Source organism: Macrobrachium nipponense, chromosome 12 (assembly GCF_015104395.2).
Source record: "Macrobrachium nipponense isolate FS-2020 chromosome 12, ASM1510439v2, whole genome shotgun sequence".
Classification (NCBI taxonomy): domain Eukaryota; kingdom Metazoa; phylum Arthropoda; class Malacostraca; order Decapoda; family Palaemonidae; genus Macrobrachium; species Macrobrachium nipponense.
In genome coordinates this window covers 84,399,530-84,423,688 of record NC_087205.1, presented here as the reverse complement: position 1 = coordinate 84,423,688, position 24,159 = coordinate 84,399,530, and the positions used below count along the sequence as shown (strand labels likewise).

The 24,159-nt window shown below is 38.1% G+C and overlaps 1 protein-coding gene across 1 annotated transcript in view; it reads right to left on the bottom strand.

The window, feature by feature from the left end:
• LOC135224863 (uncharacterized) overlaps nt 1-24,159 on the bottom strand; it is a 275,908-nt gene that overhangs the window by 3,930 nt on the left and 247,819 nt on the right. The window contains 15 exon segments of the mRNA XM_064264188.1: nt 7,924-8,174; nt 9,832-9,983; nt 12,177-12,332; nt 12,532-12,627; nt 13,431-13,610; nt 17,364-17,579; nt 17,699-17,805; nt 18,072-18,221; nt 18,354-18,573; nt 18,692-18,880; nt 19,399-19,523; nt 19,628-19,808; nt 19,986-20,191; nt 20,524-20,638; nt 20,811-21,008. Of these exon segments, the coding sequence (XP_064120258.1) occupies nt 7,924-8,174; nt 9,832-9,983; nt 12,177-12,332; nt 12,532-12,627; nt 13,431-13,610; nt 17,364-17,579; nt 17,699-17,805; nt 18,072-18,221; nt 18,354-18,573; nt 18,692-18,880; nt 19,399-19,523; nt 19,628-19,808; nt 19,986-20,191; nt 20,524-20,638; nt 20,811-21,008 (2,542 nt within the window).

Below are 24,159 nucleotides of genomic sequence, written 5' to 3'. Positions count from 1 at the left end.
CTTTGTAGTACCCTGTAAAAACTTTGAAACATATTATGCTATGCCATGATTTACTTCTTCCCTTATGAGAGCACTTCTGTCTATCAATTTTGCATTTATTTCCTCTGTCATTACAAATCCTACATGTTTGAAGGGATTTCAGTCAAACTTGGTGCAAAGTTGGATGGTCCATCAGTGTGCCTATCAAACTTGCTTTGTCACTGCAAATGCAACATGGTTGAATGGATTTCAGTTGAAGGCTATTTTGCACAGATGTGCCATCTGTAGCACTGTACACTTATTTTAGATACGTCAGTCACACTTACTGTACTTTATTGTTGCAGCTTTTGCATGGTTGAATAGATTTCAGTCAACCTTGGTGTGACAGCAGACCATCATGCTTGTGTGTGCATTTTGGGGTATTGTTCATCTCTCTATCAGTGTATTTACAACATTTAATTTTTCATTTCAACTTCAGTCGAACTGTTACAAAGGTAGACCTTTAAGCATAGGAATGGTTGAAGAGCGATTGTTCATTTGCCACTGTGTTTGTTGTTACACTAATTGTTCATACGTGGAAAAAACTTTCAGTCTTAACCATAGGGTAATCTTTTAGCACCAGCTGAAAACCAGTTATGAAACAATCAAAGATTGTAAAGCAAGGAATCTGTGGTATCTGGCAACTCATGCATATACAAGGTGGATGCTGTTCACCAACCGGGCTTGGGACTTCGTGACATACTAGTCTTTCTATAAACGCCTTGGAGAGTTGACTTTCGCTTTGCTCTCCTCCCCCCAAGCTGGTTATTTTACCTAGCCTGTGGTTTTATCCAGCCCAGAAGTCCCATGGACGTCAGTGTTTTTAGACGGCCTTCCATGATTTCTGTGTTGACCTTCCATTGGGACAAATGCAAATTGCAGTAGTTGTACCTCATGCCTCTTCCTCTGCTTTGTTATTGGCTGTGTTATGTGTAATGCTGGTCCATCTCCCAAGGGAAAATTGCCCCTTCAGGGAGAGAGGGATCAGCTACATGTTGTTCATTGGAGAAGACGACTCCTGTCTGCTGCCAGCTCCACTCATTAACAGTCAAGATGCTCCAGTGGGTGGTTAACAATTTTGTGGAACTCATGGCCAGAAACATTCCAGGCAGGAGGAATGTGATGGCCGACAAGCTAATCCGTCAGATGGCCGACAAACTAAGCTGTCAGAGTAAAATCCTACATACGGAGTGGTCTCTGCATCATGACGTAGTGGACAGACCATTTCATCTTTGGGGAAGACCCATGTAGACCTCTTTGCCACTCGCTTCAACACAATGCTGGAGGTCTACTTCTCGGTGGTCCAAGATCCTCTTGCTCTGGCAGAGAATGCTCTTCAGCATCCTTGGCACAATCTCGAGGTGTTCACCTTTCCTCTGTTCTGCCTGATCTGTCAGGTCCTGAACAGTGATGAGTTCCAGGAATCTCAGGATGACCTTGGTAGTGCCTCTGTGGCACAAGCAGAGCGGTTCCCAGAACTTCTGTATCTTCTGTTAGTGGATCTGAGAGAAATGGCCAGCTTCATGTGGAACGGTTCTACCAGTCGGTAAGATCGCTATTGTTTCACGGCTGGAGACTGTCAAATATCTCCTGAGAGTGAGAGGCTTTTCTTGCAAAACAGCAGGCCAGATGTCCAGCTATCTCTGGTGATCTTTGTCAGGGGTTTCTAAGCCAAGTAGGCCATCTACTGTGGTAGGGGTCGTCGACGGTGTTTCTCTCCACTTGGAACTTCAGTGAGTGGATAGCAGATTTTCTAATCTTTCTCAGAAACGAAAAGCTCTTTCCATCTCAGCTTTCAGGGGCTACAGGGCCACCTTTGGGTTGGTCCTTCAGGCGCAGACCTCTCTTCATCCTGAGAAATCTCGACGTTGTTCAGGAGTTTTGAACAATCCAAGAGAATTCAAACCTGCGATGTGGGATCTTATTCTGGTCCTGATTAGTCTCACTTGACCTCCATTCAAACCACTACATCATTCATCAGTCAGGAATCTAACTCTAAAGACAGTCTGTTCGCCTTGGCTTCCTCGAAGAGAGTTGCAGGGCTTCATGGCCTGAGTTATGAAGCTAAAAACACCAGGGGTTGGAGGTCTATTTCCTTCAAATTTGTCCCGGAATTCATAGCTAAAACAAAAACCCTCGGTTCACGATGGCTGATTTGCCTCATTTTCAATTCACTCTGTGCCACTATCTTAAAAGGACTTGTTAGGTAACCAGGCATACTCCTCACCTTTAAGTTCTGTCACAGTCTGTGCAGACTGGAGCAGATGACAGAGGAATGAGTTCCTCTCTAGCATTTAAGAAGAACTTATCTGTTCATGGGATTTTGAATGCTGGTTCCTGGCATCAGCAGACCATGTTCACTTCCTTTTCCTGAAGGACATTGTCCACAGGTTCTTGGGCACTTTTTCCTTGAGTCTGGTGGTGGCTGCCCAACAAGTAGTGTAGCTCATCCAGTGCCCCTAGTGGGACAGTTTGTATCTTACCTAAGATGATTGTGTGGAAGAGAGAATGGGTAAGATGGCTGATCCCCTCCTTTCTCTTTTTTCCTTTCTTCTTCCTACAGGCAGGTTGAAGAATCAGACACGTCATAAGCTGGAACTGGTCTGATACAGGTGAGTGTGGCAGCCATACTGGTTGCAGTTATTTGTTTTGTTCTTATACAATAAGCAAGTCTGCTTCTTAGTAGCACTTACTCCTCTCTCTGACAAGGGGAGGGAGGAATAGTGACAAATCACTGTTTCCTACATGGTTTGCTGCTTGAATAGACAGAGTTCTCTTTGCCTTCTATGAATGCAATGAATCTCTCATTATGTTTAATCCCAGAGGGTTGAGTTTTTAGATACTCGCTTATCTATTCTCTCATGGGCTCAGACCCTTCTTTAGAACTTCATCTTCTAGGAAGGGTGGGGCAGGTGGGCTGAACACCCAGCCAGTTCAGGGTACTTGTACCTCCCTCCAAGCATAAGTCTATCCTATTGTTAAGAACGAAGGTTTGCTCCGTGTATGAACAGACTACAAATTTTTAATCAACACAGCATATTTTAGTTCATCAAAACAACCATTGCAAAATAAATGAAGATGAAAAGAACCACAGATTAACGAACTTTTCGAAATTTTCAACCAATCGCCTTCAAGAATGGTCATGACATAATCAGTAGGTGGGGCTTAGCTATAAAGCTAGCTGGACTATACTGTAGTAATTGTATTAATGCACAAAATAATTGTGTAAGTGATAGTTTATATATATATATATGTTTCTTCTCCTCCAGATACTAAATTGTAGAGCAATTCACACCCTTTTCATCAATGTATAATACAGTAATCCCTTGTCACTTCATGGTTCAAGTTTCATGGCCTCAGTGCATCGCTTTTTCAAAAATATTCATCGAAAAACAAAAATTCAAAAATACCGCCATATTGGCAGCTGTATTGTGGAAAGCAACGTTGTTTCACCGTGATGCGCAAGAGAAACGGTTTCCCAGGATGCCAGACAAAGAGAGAAGCTCTCTCAGAGGCTTTGTACATACCCAGGGGCACTCAGATGGCACGTGATTGGTTCCCGGTGCGAGATTGACAAATGAGAGCATGAGTGTATGTATCCCATGAGCTGATTGGCTGCGCATCATTGCATCCTCTCCCAGCTTCTTCCCTTGTTGTATCTCGCCACTCTCGTTCACACTGTCAACTGTGTCTCACGTATCTTAGTGTTGTGTTCGAAATTAACTTTTCGTTAAGCCCTTACAATGCCTCCTAAGCTCCGTGCCCCTGCGAAACATTCCTTTAGGGGGCCCAAGAGGAAGAGGAAGATGATGACCATCAGTGAAAAGGTCAAACTTTCAGATATGTTAAAACAGGGCAGAAGTTATGCCACGGTGGCACGCCATTATGGAGTGAATGAATCGACATTGCGCCACATCAAAAAAGACGAAGCTAACATCCGCAAAACTGTTGCAAGAAGCTTCAATAAATAAGCAAAATGTGTGGCAACTCTGCGTAATAAGAGAATTGTGAAAATGGAAGCTGCATTAGCCTTATGGGTTGCTGATTGCAGGAAAAAAAAAAATGTGAGTTTGGACACTAATATGATCAGGACAAATGCCAAATCTCTCTATGATGAAACCTTGCCCGATGATGACAACAAAGGAGATGCTGAAGAAGCAGCGAAGATGATCCTGATGAACCTCAAGCCAGTACTAGCTCTGCCATGAGTGATTCCAATCCTCAAGGACGAGGCTTTACAGCCAGTAAAGGCTGGTTCGATAAATTTCAAAAGAGATACAGCCTCAAAAGTGTGCCTTTGTATGGTGAGGCTGCTTCTGCCGACACCGATGCTGCCCGTTGTTACGTGGAGGATGAGTTTCCTAAGCTCATCAGTGATGGCGGCTACCTCCCTGAGCAAGTTTTTAACATGGACGAAACAGGCCTCTTTTGGAAGAGGATGCTTTCTCGTACATTCCTCTTCAAGGATGAAGTGAAGAGACCAGGAGGCTTCAAGGCCCACAAGGACAGTGTCACTCTCATCATGTGTGGCAATGCTGCAGACTTTATGCTTAAGCCAGGCCTTATTTATAAGGCCAAAAATCCACGGGCCTTAAAAAACAAAAATAAGGCTCTGCTCCCTGTGTATTGGATGCATAAGTCTAAGGCCTGGATTACGAAAGCCCTGACCCTCGAATGGTTCCTCCATTCCTTCATTCCCCAGGTGAAGCTGTATCTGGCTCAGAAGGGCCTACCTTTTAAGGTCCTTCTCTTGATGGACTGTGCAGGAGGCCATGCAACAGACCTGCAATATGATGGGGTTCAGATCGAGTTTCTGCCCCCCTAACACCACATCTCTAATTCAGCCGATGGATCTAGGTGTCATTCGTGCCTTAAAGGCACTCTATACTCGTTCCATGAAAACTGAGACCATAAATTCTTGCTGGAAGAAATTATGGCCTAACGTGGTGCATGACTATGCAGGCTTCACTCCTGGCGACGTTCATCACTCGGCGGTGGAGAAGGTGGTGAGGCTGGCTCACATCATCAGAGATGAAGGATTCGTCGACATGACGGAAGAAGATGTCACCGGCCTTATCGATGCCCACTCAGACCCACTGATAGATGAAGACCTCCTTGAGATGACGAAGTCTGCAAGTGAAGAAGAAAGCGAAGAAGAGCAAGACGAAGAAATTGAAGAGTGTGGCCTTACCCTGGAGAACCTGCAACAATTGTGCAACATGGCAAGGGCAATGCAACGATTTGCACAAGATATCAACGATAATATGGTTCGAGCTGTCGAGTTTAGCAACCGTGTTGACGGTGTTATGTCCTTGTACTAGGGCATTTTCCAGCAAAAGAAAAAACAATGATAACTACCCATAACCATGTTTCCTAAGCTCATCAGTGATGGCGGCTACCTCCCTGAGCAAGTTTTTAACATGGACGAAACAGGCCTCTTTTGGAAAGAGGATGCTTTCTCATACATTCCTCTTCAAGGATGAAGTGAAGAGACCAGGAGGCCTGGATTACGAAAGCCCTGACCCTCGAATGGTTCCTCCATTGCTTCATTCCCCAGGTGAAGCTGTATCTGGCTCAGAAGGGCCTCCCTTTTAAGGTCCTTCTCTTAATGGACTGTGCAGGAGGCCATGCAACAGACCTGCAATATGATGGGGTTCAGATCGAGTTTCTGCCCCCCTAACACCACATCTAATTCAGCCGATGGATCGAGGTGTCATTTATGCCTTTAAGGCACTCTACACTCGTTCCACAATGGAGAGCCTCATCGCGGCAGTTGATGATGACGACGAAGGCTTCACCTTGAAAAAGTACTGACGTAACTACGACATTGCGTCATGCTTGACTAATATCCAGCAAGCATTGAAGGACATGAAAACTGAGACCATAAATTCTTGCTGGAAGAAATTATGGCCTAACGTGGTGCAATGACTATGCAGGCTTCACTCCTAACGAAGTTCATCACTCGGCAGTGGAGAAGGTGGTGAGGCTGGCTCACATTATCAGGGATGAAGGATTTGTCGACATGACGGAAGAAGACTTCAACGGCCTTATCGATGCCCACTCAGACCCACTGACAGATGAAGACCTCCTTGAGATGACGAAGTCTGCAAGTGAAGAAGAAAGAGAAGAAGAGCAAGACGAAGAAATTGAAGAGCATGGTCTTACCCTGGAGAACGTGCAACAATTGTGCAACATGGCAAGGGCAATGCAACGATTTGCACAAGACATCGACGATAATATGGTTCGAGCTGTCGAGTTTAGCAACCGTGTTGACGGGGTTATGTCCTTGTACAAGGGCATTTTCCAGCAAAAGAAAAAACAATGACAGCAACTACCCATAACCATGTTCTTCTCCAAGGTAAAAACCCCAGCTAAACCATCAGCACCTTCAGCAGAAGAGCCTCTGGGTAAACCTGAAGCCTCTACGAGTGGAGTGGGAGCCTCTTCTCTACCACCACCAGCCTCTTCGCCACTTTCAGAAGCAAATGTTGATGATCCAGCGCCGATGTCTGACGATGAGACATTCCCTAACTGATTTAAAGGCCTCATTATACCTGTCCAGTAACACCATCATCATCACCATCATTCATCATCACATTCATCGAACTGCACAGGTCTGTCATCGTCGTTGTCGTCATTGTCATTGTCGTCATTACTGGAGTCAAGTCTCAAGATACTACTGTCATTGGTGAGCGTAGAACACCATAATACATATCGTATGAGAGAGAGAGAGAACATATAATATTAAGGTTTTATAATTAAACAGACTTAAGTAAAATATATGTGAGTGAGTGAATGTATAATATTAAGGTTTATAATTAAATAGATTTAAGTAATATATATATATATATATATATATATATATTATACATATTTTAAACATTCTGGTACCCACACACATATACAGAAATTCCTAGGGAGGCTAATCCTACTTCGCGGATTTTCATCTATCGCTTGGGGTTCCGGTCCCCATTAACCGCAATAAATGAGGGATCACTGTATCGTGTGAATCTATTTCCCCCATGTCGAACTATGTGTGTATTTTCGGCTGTGAAGAAAAAACATTTACAGCGGGGGCTCTGCCTTTTTGTTTGTTTGTTCGTGCGTGCGTGACAGACACCACGTTTCCGCCTGCATGCCGCCTTATGTACAGCGTCTCTGCGGAATAAAGGATTTACGGGCTGCTCTGTGAGCAAGAGCCCGTGCTGGCACAAGGCCAGCTTAATCTTAAACAACAACAACGGAATAAAGGTAGTTCGATCTTCTTCCTTGTCTGACTCATTCATCACACTGAGAGTTCATAATTTTTTTTTTTAAAGAATTATGCTCATAATTCCTCACACTAAAAATTCACACATTTATTTTGTTAAGAATTATTCTCACAAAAATAAAGGAGACATGGCATAATTTTTGCTGTTTGAAGTTGTAAACAAATGTGGTGCCACCCGTTCGGCCACGCAAAGAACTAATGGCGGCTGATTCAAGCCAAACCACAGGATTCCCGGACCATAGAATGCTGACTTAAAGAGGTTCAACTGTATAGCTATTCTTTACAAAGTATATTGAAGCCTTATTTATTGTTTTAGCCATAGATTTCAAGGTTTTCAAAACCTAGGCTAGGCTAGATTATTGGCACTGAATATCCTTTTTCTTGGCCACCATTGGCAATGTTTTTATTTTAATTTTATGATTTCTTTTTCTTTCTTCATGTTGTTGTCGTAACTCCAAGTTGTAAAATGAGGAGTACCTGTAGTCAGATTTTTTAAAACCTAACCCAAATTAATTTTTTTTAATAATTACATTATTTCAGCTGCCCAGCTCATGACCATGAAAGGTTTAGGTTAATTTTTTTTACAGCAGACACAAAAATGAGTAAAATTTTACATATACATTATTGTTACTTACTCTTTACTGGTCTTTTTACTTTGCATAACTGGCAGCAACCTTCTTCATCCATGTAAATTTCTTCTTCGGGACATTCTGGATCAAAATATGGGCAGTCCTTTTTGAAGGCCACAGTAGTCAAGACATCATTCCTAGTTTCACAACTGTATTCGTAACACTTGTCTCCATCAGAGTCCCACTGTTCCCCAATGGAATGTGCAATTCCATCATCAACACAATGTGTTTGTACACATTTTCCACAACATTCTTTGCTGTACAGAGATGATAAACAGTGAGTAAGGACAATATAACATTAGTAAAATGAAAGAAAAATTCTGTTGCTATGATACAGGTTAAGCAAGCATCCTGATAATGCTGACAATTTTCACTTTTAATTATTAATATTTAAGATTGACATTTTAGAAATTTAAAAATAAAGACAGATTATGATTTCATTTAGTAACTGGTTTAAATTTGAAGTTAAATCGACCTTTTTATATCTTGAAGCTTATAAGGTTTCAATATGCGTACATTGTAGATTTCTTTTATCTGGGCATGATCTTGAATCATAAAAGTTCACCCTTACTAAGTTCGTGTGTGTGAATTCACACCACTCGAATTGTGCAAGTTCAGGGTATTACTGTACTTAACATTAACACTGCTGTTTCATTTTGAATTCTGTCAACCAGGGATAGAGATGATTACTTACTATAATACAAATTTCCTTTATAATATAGTATATGCAATTGCCAAAACAACTAAAACCTATTCCAAAAGGAATTTGCAAAAGTGTTAGTGGAATATCAAAGCTTTTACTATACATACATGAAACACATTATAATTAACACATTACTGCAGAATTCATTAGGCTTTTCAAACTTTGGCACAAGTAACCCTGTGATATATCAGCACTTGGCAAGGTTGTTCCAATTTTAAAACCCCATCGTCTCTCTCAACATAACCAAAATATATTAGTTTTCCATATTTTCAAACAATTTTATTAAAATTTCACACTAGTGTCCAAAATCTGTTTAATGGCAGCATAAAATGTTTGTTTTAATTTCTAAAAGGACTGACTTTTGCTTTTCCATGATGGTAAAGATTAACTTACAATTATTTTTTTTTTGCAAGACAATGATATTGATATGAAGGATATCACAAAAAAATTGTATACCATGTTAATTTCTTTCAAGTAGAACAGTTAATATAGGAGAGTAGCTACAATTGGTTCAAAAATGTTATTTTTTAACCAATTGTAGCTACTCTTGGAACATGTAGCTTATGCAAGTCTAATGTAAGTTACAATTTTTACTGTATACTCAACCAGCTGACAGATTTTGTTCCGAATATAGGAGAGTAGCTACAATTGGTTCAAAAATGTTATTTTTTAACCAATTGTAGCTACTCTTGGAACATGTAGCTTATGCAAGTCTAATGTAAGTTACAATTTTTACTGTATACTCAACCAGCTGACAGATTTTGTTCCGAATTGTTACTGTTTTAGCTTAAGCTGTTCTTGGGTAGCCCGTAAAATTCCGAATCGGTTCCAATTTTTTACTCAAACTTTTTCAACCTAAATCTGTTTCCAATTTGAAAGTGTTTAAAAACCAGCAAAGTATAGTATGTATACTGATGTTAAGTTAGGTTTCTCATCATTATTTTGTTATTTGGATGTTAACAATTACCCCAGGATAGTAATGAGTAACTACTTTGTTAACACTATATCTATGATAAAAGTATGTAAAAATGGTAGTTGTAAGTAGCTTCTAGAATCCTGCTGTACTGTGGTGTGTGATTCTGTTTCTATGCTTCTAAAACTTATAGATGCTAGTTACATAAACATTATTGAAGCTCTTTGTTCATTGATAATTCATTAATCCATAAACAGGTTAAATGAAAACTATTTCATTTAGGTAACTCTTCACTTACCTGTCAGGTGTGGGGGGTATGTAAGTTTGTCCAAGCGAACATTTCATATCACATGTTATTTCTCTTTCTTTTCGGGTAACATTTCCATCAGAGGCTAATTCACAGTTGATGCTGGTACAGCTATCATGAGGGTCCTGCATAGTGTCACCTGCCTGTGTATGAATGCAAAATTTGGTTTTAAAACGTACCATATCTATGAGGAATTCCAGTAGGTGGTCATCGATATTATAGGTAGTGATTCCACTGAATGGACTGTTCTATGAAAAGTTGTATAATTCCTAAAATTGTTAACATTTTAATAATCACAGCCATTTGGGTATTGCCTTATTTATTTCAGGTTTATTGTCCGAAAAATCTAAAGTAGCTTCTTTCTGAACACCCACAGTTATTGCTGTTTTCACTACTTTGCTATACATATATATTCTTATATACTACTACACTTTAGTTCATTCTTCATACAAAGATGAGATGAAAATTTGTGCCCCCTTTACATATCATAGTACATAAATGGAACACCAACTGCAGTATATTGGATAACAGGTGGGAAATTTACTCTAAAATCTGGTATAATGACAATGGTATTGTAGTTTTCTCTTCACAATACTCTGCAAATTTAATTAATTTTTTCTTGAACATACACATCATTAAATAATATAGTAATAGCTCAGTGACTGGACACACTCTCAGGACTAGGCCAAATAGCTTTAAAAAAAATTTAAATCCTATTCAATTCTTGTCATCTTAAGAGTGCTGATGACATGCATATGGTATAAAAAGCTAGCCTAGATACTGTATACACTTTTTTATTGGTGCATTAGAATAATTCTTAAATACAATTAATAAAGGTTAAACTAAGAGGAGTAATTTTTACTGAAATGGAATGAGTATGCTTAACAGAACAATAAAATAAAATATCTGGTGAATTGGAAGCATAGGGCTAGTTTTACTGGTCCATGCTTCAAGACTTAGAAGTAAACAATATTCAAGGATTTTTTCAGTTTATGGATGTAGACAGTAACTTCAATATGATAATAATAATTTTTATATAGTACGTACATGTAGTAACACTTTACATAGAATGAAGTTTGAACGATAAGAAAATCTTGTGATTTGATTAAGTTTGTGAGTAATATAGGTCTAAGTGTAGCCTGGGCAATACTGATGAGATAACCTCATCGTTTGTTTGTTTGCTCTCAGTGTAGACTTTTTAATACAAGCTTGTTTTTCATGTGCTCATGTTGGTATATTATAAATATTGTGTTGGTAAATTATAGATACAAATTGGCATGATTATGATTTGCATAAGGGGGAAGGGTTCTACAAATACAGTATATCAACATTAAAATGACAAATTTTTAATCAATTTGTATTTTTCATAGCTAACAAATGTTCAGTCTTAACAATAGGATCAATCCTCTCGTGCCAGCTGGAAACCGGTTGAAACAATCAAAGATTGTATAGCAAGGAAACTGTGAGATCTGGCAACTTATGTGTATGAGGTGAAGGCTGGTCGACGACCAAGCAATTACCTCATGACGCGTCTTTCTTTGACCGCCTTGGAGAGTATTTGCTTTTGCTAGTTGTTACTGTAGAAATTTTTATCAAAAAAAGCCTTCGATATCAAAAACTAAATAAGATTGTTATCTAATCACATGCTACTCATGCATATTATTATTATTAGTTTTAGTACAATTATTATTCAGATGATGAAACCTATTCATATGGAACAAGTCCACAATGAAGCATGGATGCCTTAAAAAAATATTTAAATATTTCAGTATAAGTACATGGTGATGCTTGTTCAGTAACATGTACTATTTCCAAAAGTGAGACAACAGTTTTCCTTATCATTCATTCATTGAATTTCCCATTTTTTCCCCAAAAAACAAATAATCTCACAAAATTTACTTTAGAATATGATTTTCAATGCAAATCGTATCATATACATATGTATATTAAATCTGCGTGAGTAAAATGTTTAGATATAAAATTATTTTTCAACTACAGTTATTATGATTTAAAGTTACAGGAAATCAATCAAACAAAAACATAAGACTTCAAACCTCTGTCTCCTTTCTAGAGTTGCCAGATGTCACATTATTGAACAATCTGTGTCCAAAGATTTAGGAAAACTATAGCTTCAGTTTTGTTGCCAATAGTACATAGTAATACAGTAGTGTAATTCATATTTCATGGGAAGAAAGTTGTGATATTAGCTCCAGTGCTCTATTTAGTGAAATCTAAAGTTATGAGAGTAAATGAATAAAAATTAGTAACTGCTGCATAATTTCCTCCCACATTTGAAAAAGTATTTCAATATATATCACAAGAAAATAAGAACCAACCTGTAGAGGCACACTGCCCATCAAGCACGCAGTTTTGGTATATACTGAACAACAGCGATTGGGATCCTTGTCTTCCACATAAACATATAAGAGCTTATCTTCTGCACTTGGCTTTTCACATTTCTCTTCAACTGCTTGAATTTGTATTTGATTATTCTGTAAAAAGCCATAAAAAGTTTTAAATATATATAGCTTACAGCATAAAGTAGAGCTTACAGCATAAAGTACAACTACAAGAATGAATTGAAATGAGTGTAATAATAGTAAAGCTATTCCACAAGAAGAGATTCAAGTGACATGACAGTACATTTCAGTGCAAAGGTGAATAATAATTGAAAGAAAATTAAACCCATACCTTGCTATCTCTGGCACATGTGTAAGTTGTGCACAAATCAGTTGACAGCCATATTTCTCCAACTTCTTTAACTTCATCATCCATTACACAACCAACCTTTGGTAAACAGGTCATTTGTTATTCTATAGCACAATAAGGTACAGGAACAATAAGAAAATTAAGTACAGTATATTAAGGACCAATGTGAGAAGGAAAATGACTAGATGTATATAGCACAACTTATAATAGTGATAAAACTTTTATTGAGAGCTTGCAGGACCTGGAGTTATCAAAATAAGTTTTTGATTTTTTTTCTATGGTTATCTAACAAAAAACTATAACATTCCCCTTACTGCAAACTCCTTGACCGTTTGATGAGTTATTCAGAGGGTATTCGAAATATACTTATAACAGATAATCACTGTATTAAAAAATATTTATTTAGTAATTTAACAAGCCAACTGAGTCACACTACAGGCTTTCATAGGGCTTGCCTAAAGGAGTTGTTCTTAAATGGAAACTAAAAACTGAAGGAAGGGAAAGTTATAAAATTCTGATAGCTAAGCTGGAAGACACCAAATGGAGCAGATGAAAAGTGGTAAGCAGAAAGCAATGCACACGGAGGCTGAGGGTTACTGAAAAGAATCTTACTACTATTTAAGAGTGAGCAGTGCAAAACACACTTTGAATGCTATTTGTATGGGGATGAAGTTGAACATATACATATTTGTAAACAAAAACATCAAAATTCATTAGGAACCTGGGAATTTTTCTTTGCCTTGGAGTGAAGTAGTACCAGATTTTAAAAAAATACTTAAGACTTTACACAAACATATACATACTTCTAACAAAAAGACTACAGCAGTTGCGCAGTTTGAGGAAATATTAGATAATGAAGAAATAGAGAGCCTTTGTGTTACCTGGACACATGTGCCGCAGCACTGCTGTGGATAGAGTGGTGAGGGTTCGTAGACCCATCCAAGAGAACATGACTCATCACATGAAAAGATCTGCTCTATTTTTTCAACCTTACCCTCAGGGGTCTTGACACATTCCACACTTCGGCATCCATTTACAGGGTCTTCCAGTCGGCTTCCCACCTAAAAAGAAATTATTCATAACATGGCATCGACATAAATAATTTTAATAAAAATATATTTGCTTTAAGAGATTTTTCAAAGACTGCAGATAATATAGCTCTAGAATATATCTTTAAAGCATATGTGCTCTCTTTAAACAGCTCGTTTTACAAAATAATAATCTGAAATATTCTTATTAGAAAAGGTAATTAATCTGATTTCTGTTAACCACGAAAAGCCTGACAGTAATAATGTGTGCTTCTCATCTTATGAGCTGACTGATTTATTGATGCAATGGCATGAAAGTTGCAGTTGAATGACACACTATGGAAATGAATTTAAGTATGTTAATTGAGTGTTGAAGAGGAGAATGAGATCTCAATATAAAAGTACACATACAGTATTTTCATTTAAAACCATAAAAATATACTATACTGTTAATGTATGATAAGTGGTTCCTGACAGACTGTTGTTTAAATAATAGTGACAAACCTTAGTGTTTCTGGTAAGGAGACTTTTGTTGAAAGACAAAAAAATTGCTGTGGTTATGATTGTGTATTGTTTCAATATGATGAATTGTTTTGATGTACGAATCCATAATTTTAATTCCCCTGTTGTATACATCACGGACTGACTCGTGCCTACCTCAGCAAAAGTGTTACTCAATAAAGCAATGCTACTTTATAGGGTGTATCATTAAGACATCCCACCATATAACATGTATTTGTAAATGCAGAAAAATATAAACTTCACAGATGAATGAATGTACCTCATGCAAACCGGTAGTTTTGAAATACTGTGACCAAAATAGTCTGCAAATATCTTGGTAAGCATCTTATAGAAATAAAGTTCAGAAAGCTAATACTGGATACTTCTTAAAAATTTAATTCTTATTCTTTCTACATATTTTATATGCCAGGTTTTGTTTTTTCATGATTGTGGTGCAATGATGACTTCACCCTTGTGAACTTGTAGCCTCTGGAATTCTTTACTCTAATTATTGTTTTTCTGGGCTCAGCCGTGTCGCTCCGTGAAATGTGTCCATTTTATTATGTGCGTGTTTTGTTGCCACATGTTATTGCTATAGGGTATATTTTGTAAATAATAAATTGTATTTTTCCAATTCTAGACTATTTTTTTATTTCTTTAACCCTTCTGAGTTCAATTTAATATTTTATTTCATTTCAGAGGGGTGTAGCTTGGTGTTTCTCTGGTACAATTTCACGGAGCGACACGGCTGAGCCCAGAAAAGGGATTTTGACGTAGGAAAAATCTATTTCTGGGCGAGGAAGCCGTGTAAAATATTGCTATAATACCAGAGAACTGCTAAATTGGACATGTCAGAAGTCTCTGACTCGCTCACCTAAATAAAAGGTGTCGGTATAAAACTGGGGTGAGTGTTAAACACTACCACAGCAACCCCTCCAATTAGCCTTTTCCTCATCAAAAGACCCTAAATACGGGGAGCCGACCCATAGGTCACACCCAGCTACCCTGTTGAAGGAGTCTGTGACGTCATACTTATCAATAGCATTGAAGCTTGGTGCACAGCAAGGGGGGGAAAAAAGGGGGGGGATTTCACTGGGCGACACGGCTTCCTCGCCCAGAAATAGATTTTTCCTACGTCAAAATCCCTTATTTGTTAGTATGGTGTTTTTACGTTGCATGGAACCAGTGGTTATTCAGCAAAGGGACCAATGGATTTACATGACTTCCGGAGCACATCGAGGATGAACTTCTGATCACTAGACATACACATCTCTCACACCTCAATGGAATGCCCGAGAATCGAGCTCGTGGCCACTGAGGTGGCAGGCCAAGACCATACCAATCACACCACTGAGGCACCACCTTCTTTATTGCACCATTCATTTGAGATTTTTTTTAGCAATATGTACCACATTTATAACATATGCCATGTTGTATTTTTCTTCTATTTCTGTGTGCTGTGTCTTCCAAGATATTGGTAATCATTAACTTTCAATTTTTTTCTATTTCTTGACATTTACTCGAGTTCTGAAGCTCTCTCTCTCTCTCTCAATGTAAATTTTTCCATTTATTGCCATTTACATGAGTTCTGAAGCTCTCTGTCACTTTTTTCTATTTTTTGCCATTTACATGAGTTCTGAAGCTCTCTCTCTCTCTCTCTCTCTCTCTCTCTCTCTCTCTCTCTCTCTCTCTCCAGTCACACCCCTTATTCTAATTACTATATGCTCCTCCAACTCACCCTTATTTCCCCATTTTTTCTACCAGACATAAACTCTCTAGATCCTTTTTTCTCAATACATTCTACATATAATTAAGTGGTCTTCTATAATTCACTCCATTCACTGTGCCATTCTAAAATAAAAAAAAAAACACAAAAAAACTTTCCCATTTACATTTTTACTGCTGGTTACTTTTCCATCACCTTACTAATGTACCATATTTCACCTCCATACAGTACAACCCTTTCCTCAGGCATCTAGTTTAGTCTCATTGCTTTTGTGCATGAGCTAGTGCATTACCTAAAAGCCTGCGTATGATTATGACAATGTTTTTATTTTTCTTCATGTTATCCCTACTCCATTTTCAAATATCTGAACCCACCTTGCTTCAATTTGTTTTCTCTGTTTGTATGAATGTTGCCAACTGTCAAATGCCAGAATGAGAATGGAACGCAAGAAAGCAGGCCATACTGTTCCTGGAACCTTATCTCCCAAAGTACAATTATAGTTACAGTCTATGTCTCTGATCAACACAGAAGGTATGGTAACCAATGCTTTTCACACTAAAAACACTCATTCAACACAAAATACTTTGCTCTGGTAGCATAGCCACTGTTCATCGTCAAAGGTTGCTTCTATGGCTTTTATTATTATGGTTGCTTCAATGGATGGAGAAATCATGTTAATAAAAAAAAAAGCCATAGAAGCAACCATTGAAAACTTGCAGCAGCTACCAAAAATAGGGTTTTCCTACATCAAAAGCTGTATTATTTATGTCACAAAAGGACCAATTTGTATATGAAGTATTATCAAACCATGAAATCCACAAAGTTAAATGTAATCTATTGTGTTAGACTCCTTTACTTAAAGCATAAGCAATCAAGTAAGATTAATATAAAAAATAAGATAAACTATAATTCTTATGACAAATTTGGGAGGAGGATTCTAGGGCCAAAGTTGTCTGCTTCTCTCCCTAGTTAAGTAGGACCCAACACCCTAAGTTAGGAGGTTATGTTATGATATACCCCTGTAATTTCCACTGTCACATACTTTAGCCAAAGTCGGGGTTCTGGCCATGTAGGACCTAGCGCTCTAAGTTAAGTATGGTGAGAATGTATTGATATTTGTCACTTTTTCATGGTTTCTCTCTCTTTGTTATTAATCACTACACAAGTGAACTATAAGTTTTCTGATAGTTTTTCCTGTCATATGAATGTTTTACTAAAACAATGTTGCATTCCCCCTCCTTCTTTTAACAAAAAAAAAAAAAAAAAAAAAAAAAAAATCCCCATGCTGTCTATCATAACTGTGGTTTGACCAACACTAATGGCAAGAAAATACTTAAAAAACATGAAATCTGAGACAATGGTTCATATGTTAAGCTATGGTGTACTGTATTTGGGTATTTCCCCCCAAAATTATAATTCAATGTGTAGGATGCTTGACTGGCACTAACATTCTTTGGAATATAAAATTGTGAAACTTTCAGTCTGTTTGTAATACCCAACTAATATTATTTCACTGTCTGTGTTGTTTATTACAACAAAGAAATAAGAAAGATAATTACCTCTATGACTTCAAAGTCATCAATACATGCTGTCCTAACAATGGAGGGGCAGCACTGTCCAGCCACTTCAACCATATCTAACTGATAGTTTCCTTTATCTGGATGATCATTCAGGGTGGTGCAAGTTTGCTCACTACACTGATGATGTACAGCTCCTTTACTACCCAAAGTGCACTTGCACTTCAAACACAGGCCATCTTCCCAAGATTCACCAATCTGGAAATTGTGAGTAAATCTTTATCTTAACTGGAATACGTTTTACTTTTTCCCTTCCATTTCCACTTCATTACAAGATTCAAAGTTAAGGAATCAAATGCAAGAGTCACTATTTGTACCTTATATAGTTTCTTTTCTGGTTCTTCCTCATCTGTCAGTTCTCTCTGGAGACCAAATGGAGTGACCTCAAAGCGATTCTCATATATACAAGCATCCTTGGGTATTTCTAAGGAAAAAAACGTGAAATTATGGAATGATGGTTCATAAAATATGTAATGACAAGAGCTGCTATAATCATTTTGAATTACAGAAGTTAGTATGCACATGACTCATATGTCATACAAATACTGCATTATGAAATACTGTAAGTAAAAATTTCCATACAACACACTGAAGAAATGCCAAGAGTCTTCATTGCAAACTTATTTGATCTGCTGAATGGAACTTTCACACTAATAAAAAACATTCTACTAAAAAAAACCATATACTTACCACAGGTTATTTCGGGGCAACATTGACCTTCCTTTAATGGTTGTTCCTTGCGAATGTAGAACTCGGGACACTCCTCTTCAGGACAGACCCCATTGCATTTTGTCACATAATGGGCACAACATCCACTTTCATCCAAAACCCATTCTTCACCTGCAAGAATATTTCAAGTTAGTTTTGAAGCAAGTATAAATATTTAAAAGATGCATATTAATCCCATCAATTATTGTCTCTTGAACTAAGTTGCCATTTTTTTAATACATGAAATGAATAACGGTGACTTACCTGGATTGGGGTCACCTTCTGGCTTAGTAACTTTAGGGCAGTCTTCTGGGTTAAGACAGACACATGCATACTGTGGGCATTTACCAGGAGCTTCAATCAACTGAGACACCTTTCCATAGCCACAATTAGATTCAGGTTCAGATGGAGTTGTGCAGTTTTCTACAGGTCTCACCTTACATTTCTTTCTTGGCCCACAACATTCATCACCTGTGTCTGGTATCTGCAAGATACAGAAAATAAAAGAATCTTATATGTGGGGTTGAGAAAATACTGTAAGAAAAAGAGAATTTCACAAAAACGTGCGTTTGAATTGTATTTATTAAGAATATTTTGTTTACCTCTGCAATAATATATCCTTCATCACAGATTGGATCTTCAGGACAAGTCCTCGTACTACAAGTGCTGCCATGTTCATTGCACTGACAAGTGGTGCATGGGTCAGTTTTCCAAACATCACCCACTCTGTGACCTTCATCATCACATGTAGTACAGTAGGTGGTGTTAACACAAATACCTTTATCTAAAACCTGAAATTGTTAAAAGAAATACTGAAAAACTTTCGTAAAATGAAAATAATAGCAGAAATGTACTATAGTACTAAATACGTATATATGTACTAAAATGGTTTTAAAAATAAACAAAAGAGTACTGCAATAATATATATCTGCATGAAAGTTATTACTTAATGAAAACATTCCTGATAAAAATTGTGTTACTGTTAAATGATATTGTCCCTACTAAGTCCATGTATCAATGATGTATATAAAAAAACTACTGACCTGTAAAATTATGAGAGGGCTCAGACCTTGTCTGTGGTAAACCACTCTAGTTTGGCTTACCACATTTTTTTTATATGCTGTCTGATTTTAATGTGCAATTTAAATGAAAGATGTAAACTTCCCGACAAAGTTATGTCAAACTCCTCGTGAGTATGAACTGAAAACTACAAATTTGGAAAGGCATCCATGGTAGCAGAATGCAACACATCCAGCTAAAGAGTTTTATGAAATTTTTATTTCAATTTCAAAATAACAGAGGCACTAACCATATCATCCGGACAGAAACAACCATCCACTGGAGATATGGGGCAAGATTCTGGACGCTTGTCAAGCTCCTCATAGTTATCACAGGTACGTACACATCCTGGGCCACACTGTTGATATTCAAGACCTTTAAAATAGAAAATAGAATATGTTTGAATTTATTCCGCTCTCTGATCTGAAATAAAAACCAATAAATTATGTTGCAGTACAGATTACATGAACTCGGCATACCTTCTGGACATGTTTTTGGGCAGAGATCTTCAGAACGCCAGTCTAAGCAAACATCAAATTCAGTACATCGTCTAGCATAAGCTTCAATGCTATGACATGCAACTTCAGCTGGGTCAAGACTATTGCAAGAATCCAGTTGACAAGCTGATATGTAAGCTGCAGGATCCTCAATTGGATGGCACTATTAAAATAAAATAAAAAATCATAACGTATACATGTTACAGCCACATTAATTTGGTAAATATATTTTCTTGTTTCAGATAAAAAAACTGTAACATCACTGTATCTTGTAGCTATGATACATTATTGTTATTAAAGTAGCAAGGAAGAAGGCAGAGTATAGTATAAAGGAAAATACCTCTCCAAAGATATCTTCATTCATCAGCTTGAGACAAGGGTCTCTATCTGGTGGTGGAGGAATGCAGGCCTGTTCCTTTTTGTTTATGACGCCACATGACCGAGATTCTCCTTCATTTAACCAGCTGCGGCCAAACTCTTCCACTGACTTGACTAATCCCTTATCTTGTGCAAACAAATCATCCGTATCATCATAATTACAGTTGCCTGAAAAATGCACGTCCAAATTCAAGTATGTACAAAGCTGACATTTTATGAATTTTTAAAAAACTATGTAAATTCTGAAGTTGAAAGGGAAGGCTTGGTAACAGAACACTCAAGTTAGAAGATATAAGCCTCTAATCATATCACACTTAAATACTAGGAGAAAAGTACCATCAAATAATATACTATCGCTCTGTCTTATGAATGACTATAAGGTGAATAAAGTAAATCTTAGTGCGAGGTAAGGATGAACAAAGGGAGAAATATTCATGTTTGAAATACTAAAGTCTCATATCAGATAAAGGAAAATGACAAAAAAGTTTTGCTATATTTACCACAAAGGCCCTCAGTCTTATTGAAGTAGAGCTGTGATGGAATTTTTATAGAGAAGCCATGATTCTCTTCAAAGAATGTAATTTCCAATTCTATTTCTGGAATGGAAGCCATCACCTGGAAATAAATACAATGTAGTATTTGGAAAGGTTGTTTGCATTGTTTTTCTCACAACTCCACTACAATATTTAAACTATAGAATTTAGAGAAGTAATCAAATACGTACTACAATTTTCTTGATTTGAAAGAACGATTATGAATGCATATTCAGTGTAAAATTATATAATACCTGAGAGAGATCTGGTTGTTCCAAAGCAAGCCATAACTCCCTATGAGGGAAAGTCAGAATGCGTTTTCCATCGATCGTAACAGATGTTTTCCCATTGTCACCACCAATATGAAGGTTATGAGAATCATACAAGACTGTGATGGCCTCAGTGCAGACTGTAACTGGAACTCTGGAGCAGTCCTTGTTATGAGCAATGACCTAAAGTGGAATTGAACTGATCTGTAGTATCATCATTTTCACAAATTAGTACATCTGCTAAGCAAATTAGTACAAACTATAAACAAAATAGTTTTGAATAATGTATTTTTGTACAACATTCAAAATAATAAAGTAAGAAGAAAAATAATAAAGTAAGAAGAACGAGAACTCAGTACGTATCAGATTTCTATGACCAGTGAATGAGGTTATGGCAGATACAAAATTTTCTCAAACAAAACCTAATGGGTTTGAATAAAGTTTTGGTGCTCACTTTACATACTACAGTAATTATTGTGTTCTAAAATATAATCAGCATGATAGTGCTTTCCATGCAACTGTTCCACTTTTTTAAAAATCAAAAGAAGACAATACAAGTTAGTACAAAAAGTAATTTGCTCATTACTCTTGTACAGCAGCTGTTGAGTTCCATTTCTTTTGTGAAGAAAACCTTTCACCACTCATCACAGAAAAGTTAAAAAAGGAAAATATATAAGAAGGAAGATTGTTATAACATTTGATTTGCTATTTAATTAGTATTAGTCTTTTCATACTTCAAAAGGCATCACAATATAATACAGTGGTACCTCGACATACAAAAGGCTCAACTTACGAAAAATTCAAGTTACGAAAGCAAATACAAAGATTTTTTTTGGCTCTACATACGAAAATAGTTCAGGATACGAAAAGTTGTTGCTGTAAAGTCCCGAGATTCGCCCGGACCACCGATAACAATTTTAAAACTCGCGCGCCACCAACTGAGTAGACTTACCACCATCCTCCCCCTCTCCCATTGATTCCTGATGCTAGTCACTGCCATAAGATCCTGCTCTCCTATTGGTCAGCATCTCTCCCATCATGCATCTACGTAGCGGTGTGCTTTTTCGGCCACTCAGTAGCAGCATTGTTTCTACTCGCACGCCGAATTCGTTCATTCTATACGATTTCGTTTATTAACGTAAATTCGTTAGTGATTTCGTTGCAGTACTACTTTATTGAGTTGTGTGAGAACTTTAGTACGTACATATGTATACTACATAACTTAATTACATACAGTCATAGGTCCCAAGAAAGTTGAAGTTCACGGAAAGAAGAGGATGCTTTCTTTGGAGACAAAGATGGAGATCATTAAAAAGTATGAAGCTGGCATGTGACTGAGTGTGATCGCCAAGGAATATGGCCAAAATCCGTCGACAATAGGCACCATCCTTAAGTAGAAGGAAGCCATCAAAGCAGCTACACCTTCCAAGGGCGTGACTATTTTGTCTAGCAAGAGGAGCCACGTGCACGGCAAGATGGCAAGGCTGCTTCTTGTCTGGATAAACAACAAAGAAATTGCTGGCGATACGATAACGGAGACGGCAATCTGCCACAAGGCCAGCACTATTTTTGGCGATTTGATTGCCCAGGCCGAAGACGACGGAGGAGAAGGGACATCGACGTCAACCCCAGACTTCAAAGCTTCTCATGGGTGGTTCGAAAAATTCCGTAAATGGACTGGCATCCATTCGGTGGTGCGGCATGGGGAGGCGGCCAGCTCGGACATGAAAGCGGCCAAAGCCTTTATTAAGATGTTCGATGAGATGACGATCAAGGAAGGCTACAGTTCTTTGCAAGTCTTCAACTGTGATGAGTGGCCTTTTTTGGAAAAAAAGGCCTCGTTGGACGTACATCACGCAGGAAGAGAAGAAGCTACCCGGGCATAAGCCTGTGAAAGACAGGCTTACGCTCGCGCTTTGTTCGAACACCAGTGGTGATTGCAAGGTGAAGCCCCTACTTGTGTATCATTCGGAGACTCCTCGAGCCTTCAAGGCCCACAAAGTGCTAAAGGAGATGCTTCCAGTGATGTGGAGGGCTAATGCAAAAGCCTGGGTAACGAGACTTTTGTTCACCGAGTGGGTAAATCTGTGTTTCGGCCCGACAGTGAAGAAATTCTTGGAAGAGAAGCGCCTCCCTCTGAAATGTCTGCTGTTGTTGGACAATGCCCCTGCTCCCTCTCCTGGCCACGAGGAAGATATCCTAGCAGAGTATTCTTTTATCAAGGTTCTTTATCTTCCGCCTAACACCACCCCTCTCCTCCAGCCCATGGGCCAGCAAGTGATATCGAACTTCAAGAAGCTGTGATATCGAACTTCAAGAAGCTATATACGAAACATCTTTTCAAGAGATGTTTCGACATCACCGATACCACAAACCTCACCTTGCGTGAATTTTGGAAGGAGCATTTCAATGTTGTGATATGCATCCGACTCATCGATCAAGCTTAGCAGGAGGTTTCGAGGGGAACCTTGAATTCTTCGTGGAGGAAACTCTGGCCTGATGCTGTATCCACCCGAGACTTCGAGGGATTTGACGTGGGCAAAGCTGGTGCAGATTCAGGAACAGTTGCGATCCTGAAACTGTTTCGCAACCAGATCTTGACAAGATCGTTGCACTTGGCAAGTCCATGGGGCTGGTTGTCGACGAGGACGACATCAATGACCTTCTCAAGGAGCACTGAGAGGAGCTTACGACGGATCACCTGAGGGAGTTGGAGGCCATGCAACATAACGTCCTTCAAGAAGAGTTCTCTAGCAGCGGCGAGGAGGAGGAGGATGACCCTATGACAACGGCAGAAATTAAGGATGCTCTAGCTGCTTTTCATAAGGTGCAATCATTTGTAGAAATGAGACACCCTGAAAAGGCTTACACAGGTTGTATGCTTGCGCAGTTCGATGACGTTTGCCTGAGTCGTTTCAGGAACATTGTGAAAAGTAGGCAGAAGCAATCTTCCTTGGATAGTTATTTTTTAAAAAGGCCCTTAGTAGGAGTAAGCAAAAAGGAAGATCCAATTAATACTACAAAAAAACAGAAAGTTGAAAGTGGTGAAGAAATTAAAATTTTGTAAAAAAAAAAAAAAAAAAAAAAAGTATAAAAAAGTAAAAAAAAAATGTAAAAATCAAAGACAAAAAAAAAAAAAATTTTATTTTAAGTTTATTGTAAAGTTAAGTGTTACGGTTTTGCTAATGTGTTTCGTAAAGTTTAGTTTATGTTTCCTGAGTTTTAACCCTCTTACGCCGACTGGACATATTTTACGTCGACATTTTTTGTCTCCCGTGTGCCGACTGGACGTATTTTACGTCGACTTACAAAAGTTTTTTTTTTAAATTCACGG